Source organism: Crocodylus siamensis, chromosome 4 (genome assembly GCF_052110815.1).
Source record: "Crocodylus siamensis isolate JL-2025a chromosome 4, ASM5211081v1, whole genome shotgun sequence".
Taxonomy (NCBI): Eukaryota; Metazoa; Chordata; order Crocodylia; family Crocodylidae; genus Crocodylus; species Crocodylus siamensis.
Window position 1 is genome coordinate 57,929,365 of NC_143398.1, and position 16,543 is coordinate 57,945,907.

At 44.1% G+C, this 16,543-nt stretch overlaps 1 protein-coding gene across 2 annotated transcripts in view; it reads right to left on the reverse strand.

Moving 5' to 3' along the window:
* Nucleotides 1-16,543, reverse strand: part of NELL2 (neural EGFL like 2) — a 266,470-nt gene that overhangs the window by 118,777 nt on the left and 131,150 nt on the right. For both annotated transcript variants that reach the window (XM_090042380.1, XM_090042379.1), the window contains exon 13: nucleotides 955-1,080. In XM_090042380.1, coding sequence (XP_089898506.1) covers nucleotides 955-1,080 — 126 coding nt within the window. The remainder of the gene's footprint in view (nucleotides 1-954; nucleotides 1,081-16,543) is intronic.

Below are 16,543 nucleotides of genomic sequence, written 5' to 3' on the forward strand. Positions count from 1 at the left end.
CCACACTTCAAACTGGCGCTGGGGGTACTTTAACCAAAGCTCGTTCAACAAACTTTAGTTAAAGCACTCCTACTGCTGTTTTGAAACGCAGGGACATTGAATACACATGATGCAGAGGCTGCTAGAGTACTAAATGGCCTGCACCAGTAGACGCACAGCCAACTCAATTAATCGAATCTGCTCTGATGTTTGCTGAAAGAACTAATGCATTCCACAGGGCAAATAAAGCCTTTTTTCCCACTAAGACAATGTCCCAAACCTCTGAATCACATCTGCCTCATCTGTCTAGCGTTAAAATGAAATGAGCTCCTCCCAGAAGCAAGTATAGAAGCAGCGATTTTGAAATGCTGCTGTATTAGATGTTAAATTGTTACTTTATACCTGTTTTTTTTTTAAAAAGGTGAGAATAAGCTGCAGTGGAAGACATCCACATAGCCCAGAGACTCTGCCTAGAGACAACCACAAGCTGAACAGCATAAGCGGAAGAGGAACAGAGGAGGATAGATCATGCACTCCAGCAGCACAATGGCAACTGTAGAATCCCGTTATAGAAGAATTCCAAGGAGGGAAAAAAAGCAGCCTCTAAGAGGCAGGAAATTTAACTGGGTAAGTGCACTCAGATCCCCAGAATACCCCACTGCACTTCCAAATTTCTCTTTAAGTGTACTATGGTTGTCTTTTCCCCTGTTGGGCTTTCTCTTCCAATTACCTTTCTGCAAGTGATGGCATACTGGCTCAATTGCCTATTTTAGACAAATGATACAAGTTATTTATGATTTGCAGGATGTACCAGCTTTTACACAAACTGTACTCCTGTAATTATTCACTTATTTTTTGTTCCATGGGATTTATGTATGAAACGTTAAGCTAATTAAAGTTAATTAATGCAGAATAGCATTTAAAATGCACTGATATGATTCAGGTCTTTTCGTTTCATAAATAATCAGCTCTTACCTGTACAAGAGTAATCATCAATCCGGATATATCCCGTTTTGCAGATGCACATGAAAGATCCTGGAGTATTTACGCACATAGTATTCTCACGACAGTAGTGCCGTCCTTCAGCACATTCATCAATATCTGTGAACAAAGCAGTGAAGGAGACTTGAGGTTGCTGAATTCTCCAGAATCACTCAATATATTGTACCATTCACTTCTATCAATATTTTGCCAGACTAAGAAGTTACTTGAACAGCAAAGCATTTGGGAAAGTATTTAGGTTCTTCTTTTTAAAATTCCAGTTTGAAGTGTTCCAATAATAGGAACAGCATAACTTTTTGTGAACAGCTATTAGTGGAGATACAAAGATTACATTGGCTTAGATCTTTCCTAACTTCTTTTGAAGTGTCTAAGTTGTTAGTCCTATCATTTAAATAAAACCAGCTCTTTTAAGGACATAATGACCAGATGGATTGTCTCTGAACTGTAGCGTCATCAATCTATATGTACATATAGATTGCATAGACACACATTGGGCTCATCCAGATGAGCACGCACGTGCCTGTTGCCCTGCCTCAAACCCGTTTGAGGTGGGGCAACAGGCACATGTGGGAACGTAAAAATGTTATATCCAGGAGTCTAAACAAAATGCTCTGTAATAGACCAGAGCAAGGCATGGTTCAAGACCATGCCCCGAGCCAGTCCTCCAAAAGAGACACTTTGGTTTTGGCCAGAGCATCTCTTTGGTGTCCCTGCTGCCCCCGGCACAGTTCAAGTTGGGAGGGGCTTCATGGGTGTCGGGGGGCAGTGAGGATGGCAGGGGGATGTCGCATGGCTCTGGGAGGTGTGTACAGGAGCTGCACCTCCTGGAGCCCCATGACCCACTCTGGTGCAAGGCCGGACTAGTGAGCCACATGGGGCTGGGCCAGGTCCTCACCCTCCCTCCCCCCGCACAGGTACAGAGGGCAGAGGTGGGAGCCAGCCCTAGAGCCCGGACCAGGCACAAGTAGCCCCAAGGCCGGAAGGACCTGGCTCGGCTATAGGTGGGGGGAGGTGAGGACTGGGCCCAGCCCCAAGTGGCCTGCTAGTCCAGCCTTGCACTGAAGCAGGTCACAGGGCTCCAGGAGGCGTGGTTCTTGTGCGTGCCTCCTGGAGCCGTGCAACCTGCTGTAGTGCAAACCTGGACTAGCGAGCCTCAGGGATTTGGGCCCAGCCCGGCTGGGCTGCAGAGGGGGCCCAGGACCTGGCTGGGCCTCACACGTGGTCCCCGCATGCCGCACTGGGTCCTGCTGCCACAAAACCAGCAGCACTGGTGTCATAGGGAAGGCTTTGGCTTCCATGACCACAGCCCGCTCCTTGGCGAGAGAGCCAGTGAGCTGCTGGGAAGAGATGGCCTCCACCTCTCTCCCCTGGGGAGGAGGCTCTTCTCAGCCAGACTGGCTGACCTGCTCCACCGGGCTTTAAACTAAGCCCGCTGGGGGAAGGGAGGGAATACTGCCACTGCTGGCCTACTGAGCAACCATGACAAAGCCAGCAGGCCAAGGCACTTAAGGGAGCCCACCTCAGCCCCAGTCCTGGTACAATCTGTGGGCAGGGCAAGAGCCCCCAAGGGGATACTTGCCTGCCTGTACACAAATGCCAGGAGCTTGGGGAATAAGCAGGAGGAGCTCCTCCTTCTGTTCAATGCAAATAATTATGATGTCATAGGGAAAACGGAGACCTAGTGGGACTCCACCCATGACTGGACCATGAGTATAGATGGCTATACCGCGTACAGGAGGGATTGTGTGGATAAAAGGTACAGGGGTGTAGCTCTCTATGTTAAGGAAAGCTATGCATCCCTGCAAGCTGATATAGGCGACCAGGGTGGACAACTGGAGACCCTCTGAGTTAAAATCCATGGGGAACACAGCACAGGGGACACAACGGTGGGAGTCTACTACAGAACTCCCACCCAAAGTCAAGACCTTGACCACGAGTTCACCCGGGAACTGGCTGAGGCCGCATGCTCCAGGACCATGGTCATCATGGGTGACTTCAATTACCCAGACAGTTTGTGGGAGGATCACTCAGCAAAATCCGAGCGGTTGCAAAGCTTCCTCTCGTGCATGGATGACCTCTACCTGACTCAAGAAGTCTATGGGCCAACAAGAGGTAAAGCGCTGCTCGACCTGGTACTGGCTACTGGGGATGACCTAATCGGTGACCTAGTGATCGATGGGAAGCTGGGTGACAGCAATCATGAGCTGATCACCTTCACCATCCACCATAAAGTTGGCAAGTCAGTCAGCAACGCAGAAGTCCTTGACTTCAGGAAAGCCAACTTTGACGTGCTTGGGAGGCTTGTCAGTGAGGCCCTAAGGGACCATGACCCTAGGGAGAGAGGAGTTCAAGAAGAGTGCCTGTGCCTCAAGGGAGCAATCCTCAATGCACAAGCTAATTCTAATCCATCTCAGAGGAAAGGCAGCAAGAGGACACAGCAGCCCCCCTAGCTCTCCAGGGATCTAGCAGACCTCCTGAGGCTAAAAAGAAAGGCCTACAAAGGATGAAGGATGGGATTCACCTCCAAGGAGGATTATTCTGCACTGGTCCAGTCCTGCAGGGAGCAAACCAGGAAAGCCAAGGCTGCAACTGAATTCCAACTAGCTTCAAGCATCAAAGACAATAAAAGTCCTTTTTCAGATATGTAGGGAGCTGGAGGAAAAGCAAGGGCAACATTGGACCCCGCTGAACCAGATGGGGCAACTGACAACTGTCACCCAGGAAAAAGCCAACCTATTAAATGGGTACTTTGCGTCGGTCTTTCATCGGTCCCATGGGATGCCCATGCCCGCTACAGAACAGGGAGGTCCGGGTGAGGGAGCTCCCCTGCCCTCCATTAATGCTGACCTCGTGAAGGAACACCTTGAGAAGCTGGATACCTTCAAGTCAGCTGGCCCTGACAATCTACACCCCAGGGTACTCAAGGAGCTAACGAGCATCATAGCCCAGCCCCAGGCACAGATCTTTGAAAACTCCTGGTGCTCTGGTATAGTGCCCGACGACTGGAAGAAGGCCAATGTGGTGCGTATCTTCAAGAAAGGGAGGAAAGTGGATCCAGCTAACAATAGGCCCATCAGCCTGACTTCTATCCCAGGGAAGATCTTAGAAAAGTTTATTAAAGAGGCCATCTTCAATGGACTGGCCGATGCCAACATCCTGAGGGATAGCCAGCACGGGTGTGTCATGGGTAAGTCTTGTTTGACCAATCTCATTTCCTTCTATGACCAGGTGACCTATCACCTGGACAAGGGAGAAGAGATTGATGTCATATATCTTGACTTCAAAAAAGCCTTCAATCTGGTATCCCATGATCACCTCTTAGCAAAACAGGCCAATTGTGGCCTTGGGTTCACCACGATTCGCTAGGTAGGGAATTGGCTCCATTGTCAGAGGGTGGTAATTGATGGAAGTCAATCATCGTAGTGCCCTGTGACCAGTGGGGTCCCGCAAGGCTCTGTCCTTGGACCCATATTGTTCAACATCTTCATTAATGATGTAGACATTGGAGTCAGAAGCTGACTGGCCAAGTTTGCCGATGACACCGAACTGAGGGGCAACACATCCACACCAGAAGACAAGAGGGTGATCCAGGCTGACCTGAACAGGCTCAGCAAATGGGCGGACAAAAACCTCATGGTGTTTAACACTGAAAAATGCAAGGTTCTCCACCTTGAGAGGAAAAACCTGCAGCATCCTTATAGGTTTGGCAGTGCAACGCTGACTAGCACTATGGAAGAAAGAGACTTGGGGATCATCATAGACCACAAGATGAACATGAGCCTTCAGTGTGATGCTGCGGCTAGTAAAGTGACCAAAACTCTGGCTTGCATCCATAGATGCTTCTCAAGCAAATCCCAGGACATCATTCTCATTCTCCCCTTGTACTCAGCCTTGGCAAGGCCACAGCTGGAGTACTGCATCCAGTTTTGGCCTCCGCAATTCAAAAAGGATTTGGAGAAGCTTGAGAGAGTCCAGAGAAGAGCCACGCACATGATCAGAGATCAGGAAAACAGATCTTACGACGACAGGGTGAGAGCCATGGGGCTCTTTAGCTTGGAAAAGCGCAGGCTCAGGGGTGATCTGATGGCCACCTAGAAGTTTATCAGGGGTGACCACCAGTATCTGGGGAATGTTTGTTCACCAGAGCGCCCCAAGGCATGACGAGGTTAAACAGTCATGAACTACTACAAGATCGTTTCAGGCTGCACATAAGGAAGAATTTCTTTTCTGTCCAAGGCCCCAAGGTCTGAGACAGCCTGCCATCAGAGGTGGTTCGGGCACCTACATTGAACACTTTCAAGAGCAAACTGGATGCTTATCTTGCTGGGATCCTATGACCCCAGATGACTTCCTGTCCTTCGGGCAGGGGGGTGGACTCGATGATCTTCTGAGGTCCCTTCCAGCCTTAATGTCTAGGAAATCTATGAAGACCAGCCTGGCTGGGCGGCAAGAGCAGCCCAAGGGCTGGTAAAATCAGGCTGGGATCAGCGCATGGTTTCCCTGCTGCTGCTGTTAAAGGTTAGTTATGGGCCCTGGGCAGGGGGGCTGGGTTCTTGTGGGGGATAGGGGCTGGGGCCCTCCAGGGTAGAGCTGGGACCCCGAGGGGAAGCCTCAGGGTACCTGGGACCCTGGGCAGGGGGGCTGGGACCCTGTGGGAGATAGGGGTTGTGGCCCTCCATGTGCTGGGCATTCCATGTGCTGGAAGGCCTGCACCCTGTGGGTGCCAAGGGACCCACGCCTCCTGAGCAGCCCCCACACAAGGTGCCCCACACCCACAGTGGCCCCAGCAATTGCCCCACTCCTATCCACAGACCAACACACATCCCTCCACATCCACCCACCCGCCTTCTCCCACACCCCTTATCACCCCCTTTCTACAAACACCACATCGCCCCAATGCACACCCATTATGTATGAAGAAAATCAAAAGCACACATCAACACATATTGGTATTTAGAATTTATTTTTTCATGATGATAGAGTCACTGGTAGGCTTCCAAATTGTTTTAACATTGTAAATATACCAATAAAGCTTTACCCAACTTATCAATGTCTGTCTGTCTCTCTCTCTCTCTCTCTCTCTTGGGGGGGGGGGTGTAGATCTTTTTTTTGTTTTTAATGTAGAAGAACTTGGATTTTGGGGTATTTGTAAAAATGGATTTGGGATGCTGCTGCAGCAGCCCAGCTGGCACAAGGAGTAGTATTCCCAGGTATCAATTGGCTGGGGCTCAGAAGCTCCAGAGTGCAAGTACCCCAAGCTGCTTGCCAGGGCAGCTTTTTGTATGGATGAGGCCAGGACAAGGCAGCTTCTTATACTGCTAGGGACAGCACAGGTGCTGGCCCCAGGCCCTAGCTCCCCCTGGCTGCAGATCCGGGAGGAGCCAGGCAGGGTTATTTGCCCCAGGTGGCACAATTTGCTCCACACCAAAGTGCATGTCCGAGCACGTGTGCTGAGGCAAAAAGCCCTGGCTCAAATTTGCACTGCTTCTATTTGAGCTGCTGCAAGCGCATGTGCTTGCATGTGTAGACGCATCCATATATACTACCTTTGATCCAAAGGGTATTTTTGTTTCTATACTACAGGGAGGCTAATGGTAAATTTGTAATAGATAGTGGACTATTAAAAATGTTTCTTAGAAATGTCGAGTCACCAATTGGTAATTTATCTGAAATATATATAAATACGCAGCCATAGTTGGACCTTTTTTTGCAGATGCCTGAAAAGAGCTTTTTTTTTTTTGTGGATCTAGTCTGACAGAGGAATTTGTAACCTGATAAAATATCAGTTCAGATTGAACAGCTGCTGTCCTATTCATTTACAGAGCAAGTTATTAGTACAAAGTTTTGTAGACTTGGAGGTTGAAAACCTGACTGATTTGGGGCTCATTTTGTACACAAAATTAGTTCAATCTGTGGTGGAATAATATCCTGGAATAAAGAGATAACGAGGCAAAAACAAGTGCAACACACCAACATCTGTACTTTATGATATGGTATGTGCTGCTGCTGCAGAAAAGAGTTATACTAACTTAAAAGTAATCACTAGCAAACTTTCCCTGTACTATTAATGTTCAGGCTGGTATCATGAAGTTGTTCTGTACATGAAATATTAGGAAGCGTGGACTCATGCATTCTTTCCTATTTTGCTATCCTGAATTGACCAATGGATCAAAACTTGCCAGCAGAATTATAATTTAAAAACTAAATATGTTTTTGCTTTGTTTTTTTTAATTATGTTTATAAGCCTCATAAGTGCAAAGGAAGCCTAGTAGACACCAGATTTGAAAACCTGTGCAATGCTCGGTCACTGCCCAGGCTAACAAATCCCAAATGGCTGGAGTTATAAACTCAGCTGGATACAGCTTTAACAATGATATAATAATAAATGTAAATTTCACACTGTTAATCACTTTACTTCTACTACTTATCATCTTTAGCTAATATATTCATATCACATCATTCCTACAGCTTTCTCAACTGCTAAATAAAACAGCTCCTACTTTACCCATTACATTCCCACAATGCAATTTTTCACTGTTAATGTAAAATTCTTTGACACACTGAACATTTAAAACCAGAGAGTAAATCAAAGAAACATCAAATGGACTGGATTGCGGTACCCATGTGTAATCCTACTCCACCTCCCCTAGGGCTGATGAAAAACTATTTATGCAAAAGGTGGGTGGGTCCTTCTTGCTGCTTGTTTGGGATTCAGTCTTATAGGTAAGATGATGGTTTCATACAAAAGTAGATGAATGGATTTTCAGGAACTTTAACAGTGTGGAATCAAAATCATTCTTAGGTGCTTAATAGATTTAATAGGATACGGCCCTAAGCAAGTCCATGTTCACCACCACATTAATTCAGCTAAAAATACCATCATTTGTATTCATCACAAGCTACAGAAAGCCAGGAGCTCCTGCAGATATTAGCTCTCACTTCCTATATATTAAAGCGACCAAAACGCTGGCTTGCATCCATAGATGCTTCTCAAGCAAATCCCAGGATGTCCTTCTCCCCCTGTACTTGGCCTTGGTGAGGCTGCAGCTGGAGTACTGCGTCCAGTTTTGGGCTCCACAATTCAAAAAGGATGTGGAGAAGCTTGAGAGAGTCCAGAGAAGAGCCACGCGCATGATCAGAGGTCAGGAAAACAGATCTTACGACGACAGACTGAGAGCCATGGGGCTTGTTGGCCTGGAAAAGCGCAGGCTCAGGGGTCATCTGATGGCCACCTACAAGTTTATCAGGGGTGACCACCAGGATCTGGGGGAACATTTGTTCACCAGAGCACCCCAGGGGATGACGAGGTCGAATGGTTATAAACTACTGCAAGACCATTTCAGGCTGGACATAAGGAAGAATTTCTTTACTGTCTGAGCCCTCAAAGTCTGGAAAAGCTTGCCATCAGAGGTGGTTCAAGCACCTACATTGAACACCTTCAAGAGTAAACTGGATGCTTATCTTGCTGGGATCCTATGACCCCAGCTGACTTCCTGCCCTTCGGGCAGGGGGCTGGACTCAATGATCTTCTGAAGTCCCTTCCAGCCCTAGCGTCTATGAAATCTATGAAATATATTACAAAGGTTTTGGTCATTAAAACTGAGTATTAGGGTCTTTGTTCTGCACAAACACAGTCCATAACATTTCTGACCGTGATATTTTATTTTCCATTTTATTTTATTTTATTTTCCCTCCCTCGTAAGGTGCTAGAGGGACAACACTAACAGCAATAACATGGCACTGATTTAGGGCAGCAGATATTATTTTCATGTATTTCTACACACAAAGAGCAAGTGTTTGCTTAACATCAGCATTTTCAGGTAATATATTTTATGAACACTAAAAATATGGAAAAGTGAAGTCTCTATTAAAGCAGCACAAGGGGTGCATTTTTTGTACTGGATCCTAGATCATACAACAACAGATTTGCTAATATTTAAGAAACAGAACACGGGGGGGAAAAAAAGCAACAGCCAGACAAACTGCTATTACTGCAACAGGTTATGTAACAGATGCATCATATTGCCATAACTCTGAAAACCTGGGGAATTCAATATTGAATTGATAGTGTAGATTTATAAATAATCAGACCACACTCTTTCTGACTTTTGTCCTGAAATCCAACAAACTGCACAACAGCAGGATCTTACTCATTGAAAAATGGCTTCAGTTTACAAACACTTCAACACAGCTAGAAAAATATTAAATGCTATTCTCAAAGGATAGTATTAAAGGATTTAATGGTGTGTAAAAACCCATGGATGATATAGAACACTAGTACTCAATGGGATTTTTCTAATAAAACATGTCGAACCAAAGCTGTTTTGCTTAGGGTCAGTTTTGACAAACCTCCCAATTTGAAAAGTCTTCAAAGAAACATTTTCAAATTCTCAAAACATCCTGCTTTTACATTTTGTAAATGAATCATTTTTTAAATTTTGAATTAATAAGAAATTTCAATTTATACTAAAAGTTTTCAAATTAAAAAGGTCAAACTGAAATAAACTGTTTCAATTGAATGGATCGGAACTTCTTTTCCTATTATTGGTTTGCAAATATTATTGTGATTTTTAATTTTTGTCCCAATTTATGAGAGGAAAAATTATCACGACAGGAAAAGAGGCCTGGAATACCCATTAGAGAAAGCAAGGGGAAATATTATTATAACTTATTTGCACTAGAGTAGTACACAGAGGCCCTAATCAGATTCCAAGGCCCATTACACCAGGCTTTGTACACAATTGCTGATCAAAATGAGTCTATCTGCAAAGAATTTACAATCTTAGCACATAATGAGATACAACAGATATGTGGGAGAGGGATAGAGTGAATGAAAGGACATGGTAGCAAAGAAGTGATACCAAGAGTTGTATGCATTAGGTGCCTAAGCATCATGACAAAAAGCATCTGTGTCAAATGATTCAGTTCCCACTCTAGTATACTACACAGAACATTCATTTATACTACTCTGGGGGTCCACAAATCAAGGAAGACTGCTCTGAGAGAAAAAAACCCAACCATGTATTTTATAAGCTATGAGAATAAGAGGATTTTGTCATATTTGCTAACTGAAACAGGGATTTAGACTTTTATTCACCTTTAGATGCAGAAACACCCAATATATTAAAAAAGCTAAGCATTCTATAGCATTTATCTTAATTTTATCCTACCAAAAGACCCTATTAGCATATTAATAACCTTTAATGTTTTATCACTAAGCCAATAAAATCCTTTAGTCAACTGTTTCAATAGGATGAATGCATCACTCCAATTGTTCTACATACCTGAGAACAAGAGAGACAAGTAGACTTTAAGTCTGTGACTAGACAGTAGGCCACTAGCTGTAACATATTCATATGACAGTGTAGCTATGGAGAACAACATGCTAGATACCTAGAGAAAGAGCTAAAAAAGGAAAATGGTTGGAAGGGTGGGTACCTGGAATTGTACTTTAATTTTTTTAATTTATGCACCTATCCAGATCGCTCAGGATACCTCTACAGAAACTCTATGAAGCATTCAACTCTGAATGAAAAACCCCTTAGATTAAGGCAACATTTTGCTTTTATTTGCACCTTATTACCTCTTACACAACAGGATAATTTGATTGGTAGTCCTCACTAAAGTATCATAAGTGTTCAGGTTAACAAACAAAGCCCCATCTTCAGGCATCCCTTTTCTTTAATCCCTTTGCTGCCTACAAAGACCTCACAAAATTGATGTGTGACACTAATTCCAATAAATCTGGGCTGTAGAGGATTGAGATAGGAAACTCTTGCCAGACTAGCAGATTTCCTCATACCCTGCCTCCAGGCTCTTTCTTTTTAAAATTATCAGGGTCTATGTCTAGGGTCTTCATTGTTTGCAACCTCAGTAGTGTCTCCATGAGTGGAGAGAACATGTCTCTTTCTCTCTCTCTTTTTTTTATAGCAAGCACAAAGGTATTTCCCTGACTGATGTCTAGAATAAAGATGCAGAATAAATTAACCCTATGAATAAGAAAAACTTTTCACACCAATGAATTCAATAATTAAGCTTTTACAACATATTGTCACAGCTAAGCATATGGTGCATGTTTAAATACATAGTCAAAGCCCACATAACTCAGCAATCATGGCAAAGCCAAAAAATGAGACTTTTCAGAACTGAAGAGGAAGGTAGAACATTATTCTTTCTTAAAATAACCATATGAATTTTAGTGCTTGTAAAAGGTTCTGACTTGACAGCTCTGGAGAATGAGGCTCTATATTTATTCACTGAACAGGAACAGTATGGACCAGCTCTCCCACACAGCCTCATCAGCGAGCCTCAATCTTAACCTGAAGGATCCACTGCTAAGTACAAGGATGTAATTCACACTCCATTCCTATGCAGTCTTTGACCTCTCTGCTGAACCTGCTAAACAAGGTCACCATTTCCAACAGCGATTTATGTGAAGTGCATAATTCTCAATTGGGAACTGAAGTGAGACCATTAGGAAGTGATAGGAGAGCAGAAAATTCCACCTCTGTATACCGCTGAAAACCCATCAGGTGTTAACTCGTAACATGATTAATACTGGCTTACATTGAAAAAGACAAACTAGATTTGAAATACTGTGGTATTTTATATCCACCCTGTAGTGGTTTTATCTAGCATACATCTCTCCAACAGGTAGAATAAGAGTTTGAGGACAAAAGAAGATGAGAAACTGTTGGTATCAGAACTGGGGGGAAGAAGAAAGAGGGATGTATTGGGATAAGGAAGGAAGGTGAACATGTCAGATTTTGTATTCTTTTGAAGAAGACTTTGAGGTCCTGAAAGAAATGGAGGAGAGTGAAGGAGGATAGTTTTAGAAGGAAGCTGAAATCTGGAAATGTGTCATTCGGTTGTGGAAAATATGTAGAAAAACAGTATTGTTTTGCAAGGGGTAGAGCAGCTTTGAAAGTCATGTGGAAGAAGTCTGCGTGATCATGGTGTTCTGTCCAAGAGGGAGGACAGAGGCACTGGAAAGCAATATGGAGCAGAAGCATAGTGCAGCATGCTACTGTCTGTTGTATGAAGAACATAGTAGGTGGGATGCTTCATATTGCTGGCAAGTGTATAATATATTAGTTGCCTCCTGAGTTGGTCTCAATAAAGAACAATGAGTTAGGATGGCTATTCTGGGATACTCTTTAAAAATTATTCTCTCACCTTTCCTAGCAACAGTAAGTGGTCATAGTACTCTACTCCTGTGATTCTTTTGTAGCTGAGTAACAAAACTCATGGTGTACTAAGATTCAAAATATATTTTTTTGGCACAGGTGACTGATAGTGAGATATAGCAATACCACAGTATTTCAAAACTAGTTTGTCTTTTTCAGTATAAGCCAGTATTAATCGTGTTATGAGTTAACACCTGATGGGTTTTCAGCGGTATACAGAGGTGGAATTTTCTGCTCTGTATTGCATCTTACACATGTATAACTGCACAGTAACTAATCACAATTAAATTTGCTTCCAGCATTTGCGCAGTAACTACATTACTGAGCAGTGAAGCATCTTGTGTAGACATGCTCTATGTGCTGTACCTCAAACTCCAGATTTCCCTCAACCTAACTCTCAGCTCATCCCTTGCCTTTCTCCTTAACTAATTCTTCTCCTTTGGCTCCTTCCATTCACAACGCAATAAAACCCCTTAACCTCTAACTCTACCCCTTGAACCAATATCTGTCTAAATACAAGCTTCTCTTCCTTTTACCATGAAATTCTTTGAAGGAACTACAATCATCCCCTGAAATACCTCCTAAATCCACTCTCTCCTGGTCTCCTTGCCACTTTCAGCCACCACCTCTTCCTTGATAGATTGTGTTGCCTTGGATTTCCTAAAACCATTCTTTCTTCTTCTCCTTCTCTGGACACTCCTTTAGCATCTTTTGGGTAGCCCTCTTCTTTCTTTTACCCAGTTTTTGGAAGTGGAAGGAGGAGAGTCCTCAGGGTTCCCTTCTGCTTGTTATCATTAGGTTATCTCATCTGCCAAGGTGGCTTCAAACTACCATCTTTACCCTCATGATAGGAAAATGTACACTATACTTCTGAAATGTTTTGCTCTATCAAATCCCACATACCAAGTTCCATCTGATATATGCTCTGGAAGATATCATAATAAATTTAAACCAAAAAGCTTTTGTGTTTTTTTTGCTCAAAATATCTGCTATTTCCCCTTGGTGTTAAATGCACCAGTGTTGTCTCCCTTACTCAGACCCATAACCTGAATCTTATCTTCAACTCTCCTCTTTCATTTGCCCTGGTATCCAGGCACACTATACATGCTAGATGTTTCTCCATTCACACTTTTTGTTAAATTTATCATAACAGGTCTCTCAACTTCTGTACCAACCCTCAGAGTAAAGCTTGCATAACAGGGGGCAATAAAGTTATGTTAAGATTTTTCTTCTTTGGTACAGGATCTTCCAATTTGTGAAGTGCCACAACCCAACAAGACCACATTTGGAAGACTTATTTTGGGGACTTGTTTTTATTTCATCTAGTAAATACTTGACACCACTTCTGAGGAAGGGCAAAACTATTGCAAAGAAATAATATCATTATTAAAGATATTACCCAAGACTGTGTGCATGTTTAATTGCCATTTTTAGAAAAATGAAATAATTACTTCCGATAAACAAAGGTACCTGGACCCTACCTCTTTGAAAAGTCACTAGCATATCTAACACAGGAAGTCTGTGAGTAAAAACAAATATTGCCTGCCATTATTATGTTTTACTTTGCAAACCATATCTCCTGATTATTTAATATGCTGATTATTTAATATGCTATCATTAATTCATATAATAGTGTATACATGATAAAACAAGTAATTATGCAACATTACCTGTCAAACATGAAAGCCTCTCAGGAGGCTCTCCTTAGGCACAAAATAAGTAGTCTGATATAACTGCAGACTGAGAACGTATGAGATTAATTGGTACATTTCAGAAATCAGCATACCTTACTGAAAATAAAGTTCATGAACTCTTTTCTGTACCTAGGAAAGTGTTCTGAAAATTTCATATTACAAACGAAAATAATACTGCAGTCCTGGGTGGCACTATGTTGGATCCTTTGTCACTCCCTGGCTCAGCAGGGAGCCAAAGAGCAGTGCGGGATTCAGTGCAGAGCCACGGAGCAGTGAGGGAATCGGTCTGCAGCCAGAGAGCAGAGAGACCCAGAGCTGATTCCCTTCTGGTTCTCCAACTGCATTCTGCATCATGCTGCTTTCTGGCTCCAGGGAGTGTTAGGAGAATAAGGCCAGAGCCAGAGAGCTGCAGGACACAGAATGCAACCAGACCAGCAAGGGAATCAGTCCTGGGTCTTGGGCTCCCCCCTGGCTCCAGGTGGATTCCCCCTCTGCTCCCTGGCTCAGCAGGGAGCCAGACAACATCCCAGGATCCATTGCTGCCTGCAGGTACTTGATTCTAAGATGAGGCTTCATATTTCCCATGATGAATGGGGGGGGCATCTTGGAATTGAGTAAATATGGTAATCCAATATTATTTCACTGATCCCTGTAAAGATCCATATTTAGAGGGTCAGGTGCAAAAGGTGGCCCTTAGACAGTGCAAGGTCTTGTTTTATCCATGCAACTGAAATACTAAGCACACTTTAAGCAACTACAAACTACAATCATATCCATTCTATAGTTACTGGTAATGCTAACATAAATCAGTGTTAATTACAATCAGATTCCCAAATACTGCCAATCTTTCAGTTAAAGTAGTATAAGTAACTTAATGGTGTCTTTCCTGTGGTTTAACAGCTGGCATTTGTGTAATCTTTTCAGCTTTCAATTATTCAGCTACTTTACATCAAGTGATTTTAGAATTACTGTAATAGACCAGGATTTTCAAAACAGCAAAAGGCAGTTAAACACTAGAAGTAAACCAGTAGTAAATTTCTGGCATCTAAATATTGGCATCTAAATCCTTTATGCATCTTTGAAAACCCCAACCATAGTTAATAACTGAAGACAAATGGAGATATACTGATTTTTAGGATGCTACATTTTAGTAATTTATATAAAAATAGCATATTCATTCTTTGATTAATAAGATGTAGAACTTAAAATACATTTATTTATTCTGAAAACTTCTTTCTATGTAAGACACTGGCCAAAGACAGCATGGGGGGAGGAGGGTGTCCTGGGGAAAGACGTAACAAGGGATACTTACTGGCAACAGGAGACGCAGCACAGCAGGGGTGGAAGGAAGAGCCCGCACAGCTTGTCAGCCACCTATTTATTCAGTTAAGGCTGGCCAGTGACATCAGCCTCAAACACCAGCCGGCAGAAATAAAAATGGCGGCTGATGCTGCAGAGAGGGGGGGAAGAGAGCAGCAAGAGAGGGGAGCTGCAGCCGCCTCAGGGAGAGGAGAGGCTCTTCCCCACAGGACCCAAGCCGGGGGCAGACATCAGCAATGTGGGGCAGACCACCCCGTCAGGAGCACACATGGGACAGCGAGGGAGTGATTGGAACTCCAGACTCAGAGACGGAGCCAAAGCTGCACCCGGAGCCTGAGCAGACGCCAGGTGGGAGTATTGAGATAACCAGGGCAAGGAGGAAGCCACACCAGAGAGAAAGGACCCTGGGAGAGCCGAGGGGGTTACAACTGGGGCAAGTATCACTGCTGGTCCCAGCCGGGCCAACAGGAGTGAATCCCGAAGGCAACGGGCGAGGAGTAAAGCATCCCCAAGCCAGAGTTAAGGGAAGGATAGTATGGGGACAGGGCGTAGCCACATCAGGAGGTGGCTCATCATTTTGTGTTTTGTTGACATGTTTTGTTTGGTTGCCCCATGAGAAGGGGGAGAGTGGAAAGTGAGGGGATATCCCTGAGGAACAGGGCCACGGAGGAGCCTCAGACGATTTTTTTTGTGTTTCCCCGAAAGAAGGGGTGGAGGCCAGAAAAGCCGAGGGGGCAGGCCCGCACGGGCAAACTTGGCCATAGGCGACAAGCATCTAGACGTCAAGCCATGAGATGAGATCCCACCAGAGGAGACAAGGCCAATGGGGGGGCAACTCACCTGAGGGGGCATGAGGCCAGGGTGTAGGGGTGGTGGAGCCCCATGAATGACCGCCGGGCAAACCACGGGCCACCGAGCACACCCAACAACCAATTCCATCTACTGAGGAACAACAAGTCGTGGCAGGCGAGAACAGGGGCGGCGTCTGGAGGGGGAGACACTTGCTCGGCCAACGACATGAGTTCGTAAGACACCTTACATTTACCACCAGGGCAAAGGTCTCACGAGAACAACATTCGAAGCCCAGCGGCCGCAGAGGAATAGAAAAAAAACCTAACATTTCCACTATACAATTAGTTTCAACTAGCTTTAATGCTAACATTAGTATCAACCAAAACTGAGGAAGATTGTAGCTGCCACTGAAACTTGTTCATACAAAAGTAATGGAAAGCAAAACACCAAAGACCTGATCCTGCAACTGCAAGCCATCCCATTGTTTAAGTCAACTGAAAAAGGCATTTTGGGTAATGCTCTACAAGTCCTGTTGATTTTAGTGAGTTTATCAACACATGCTAGAACCTT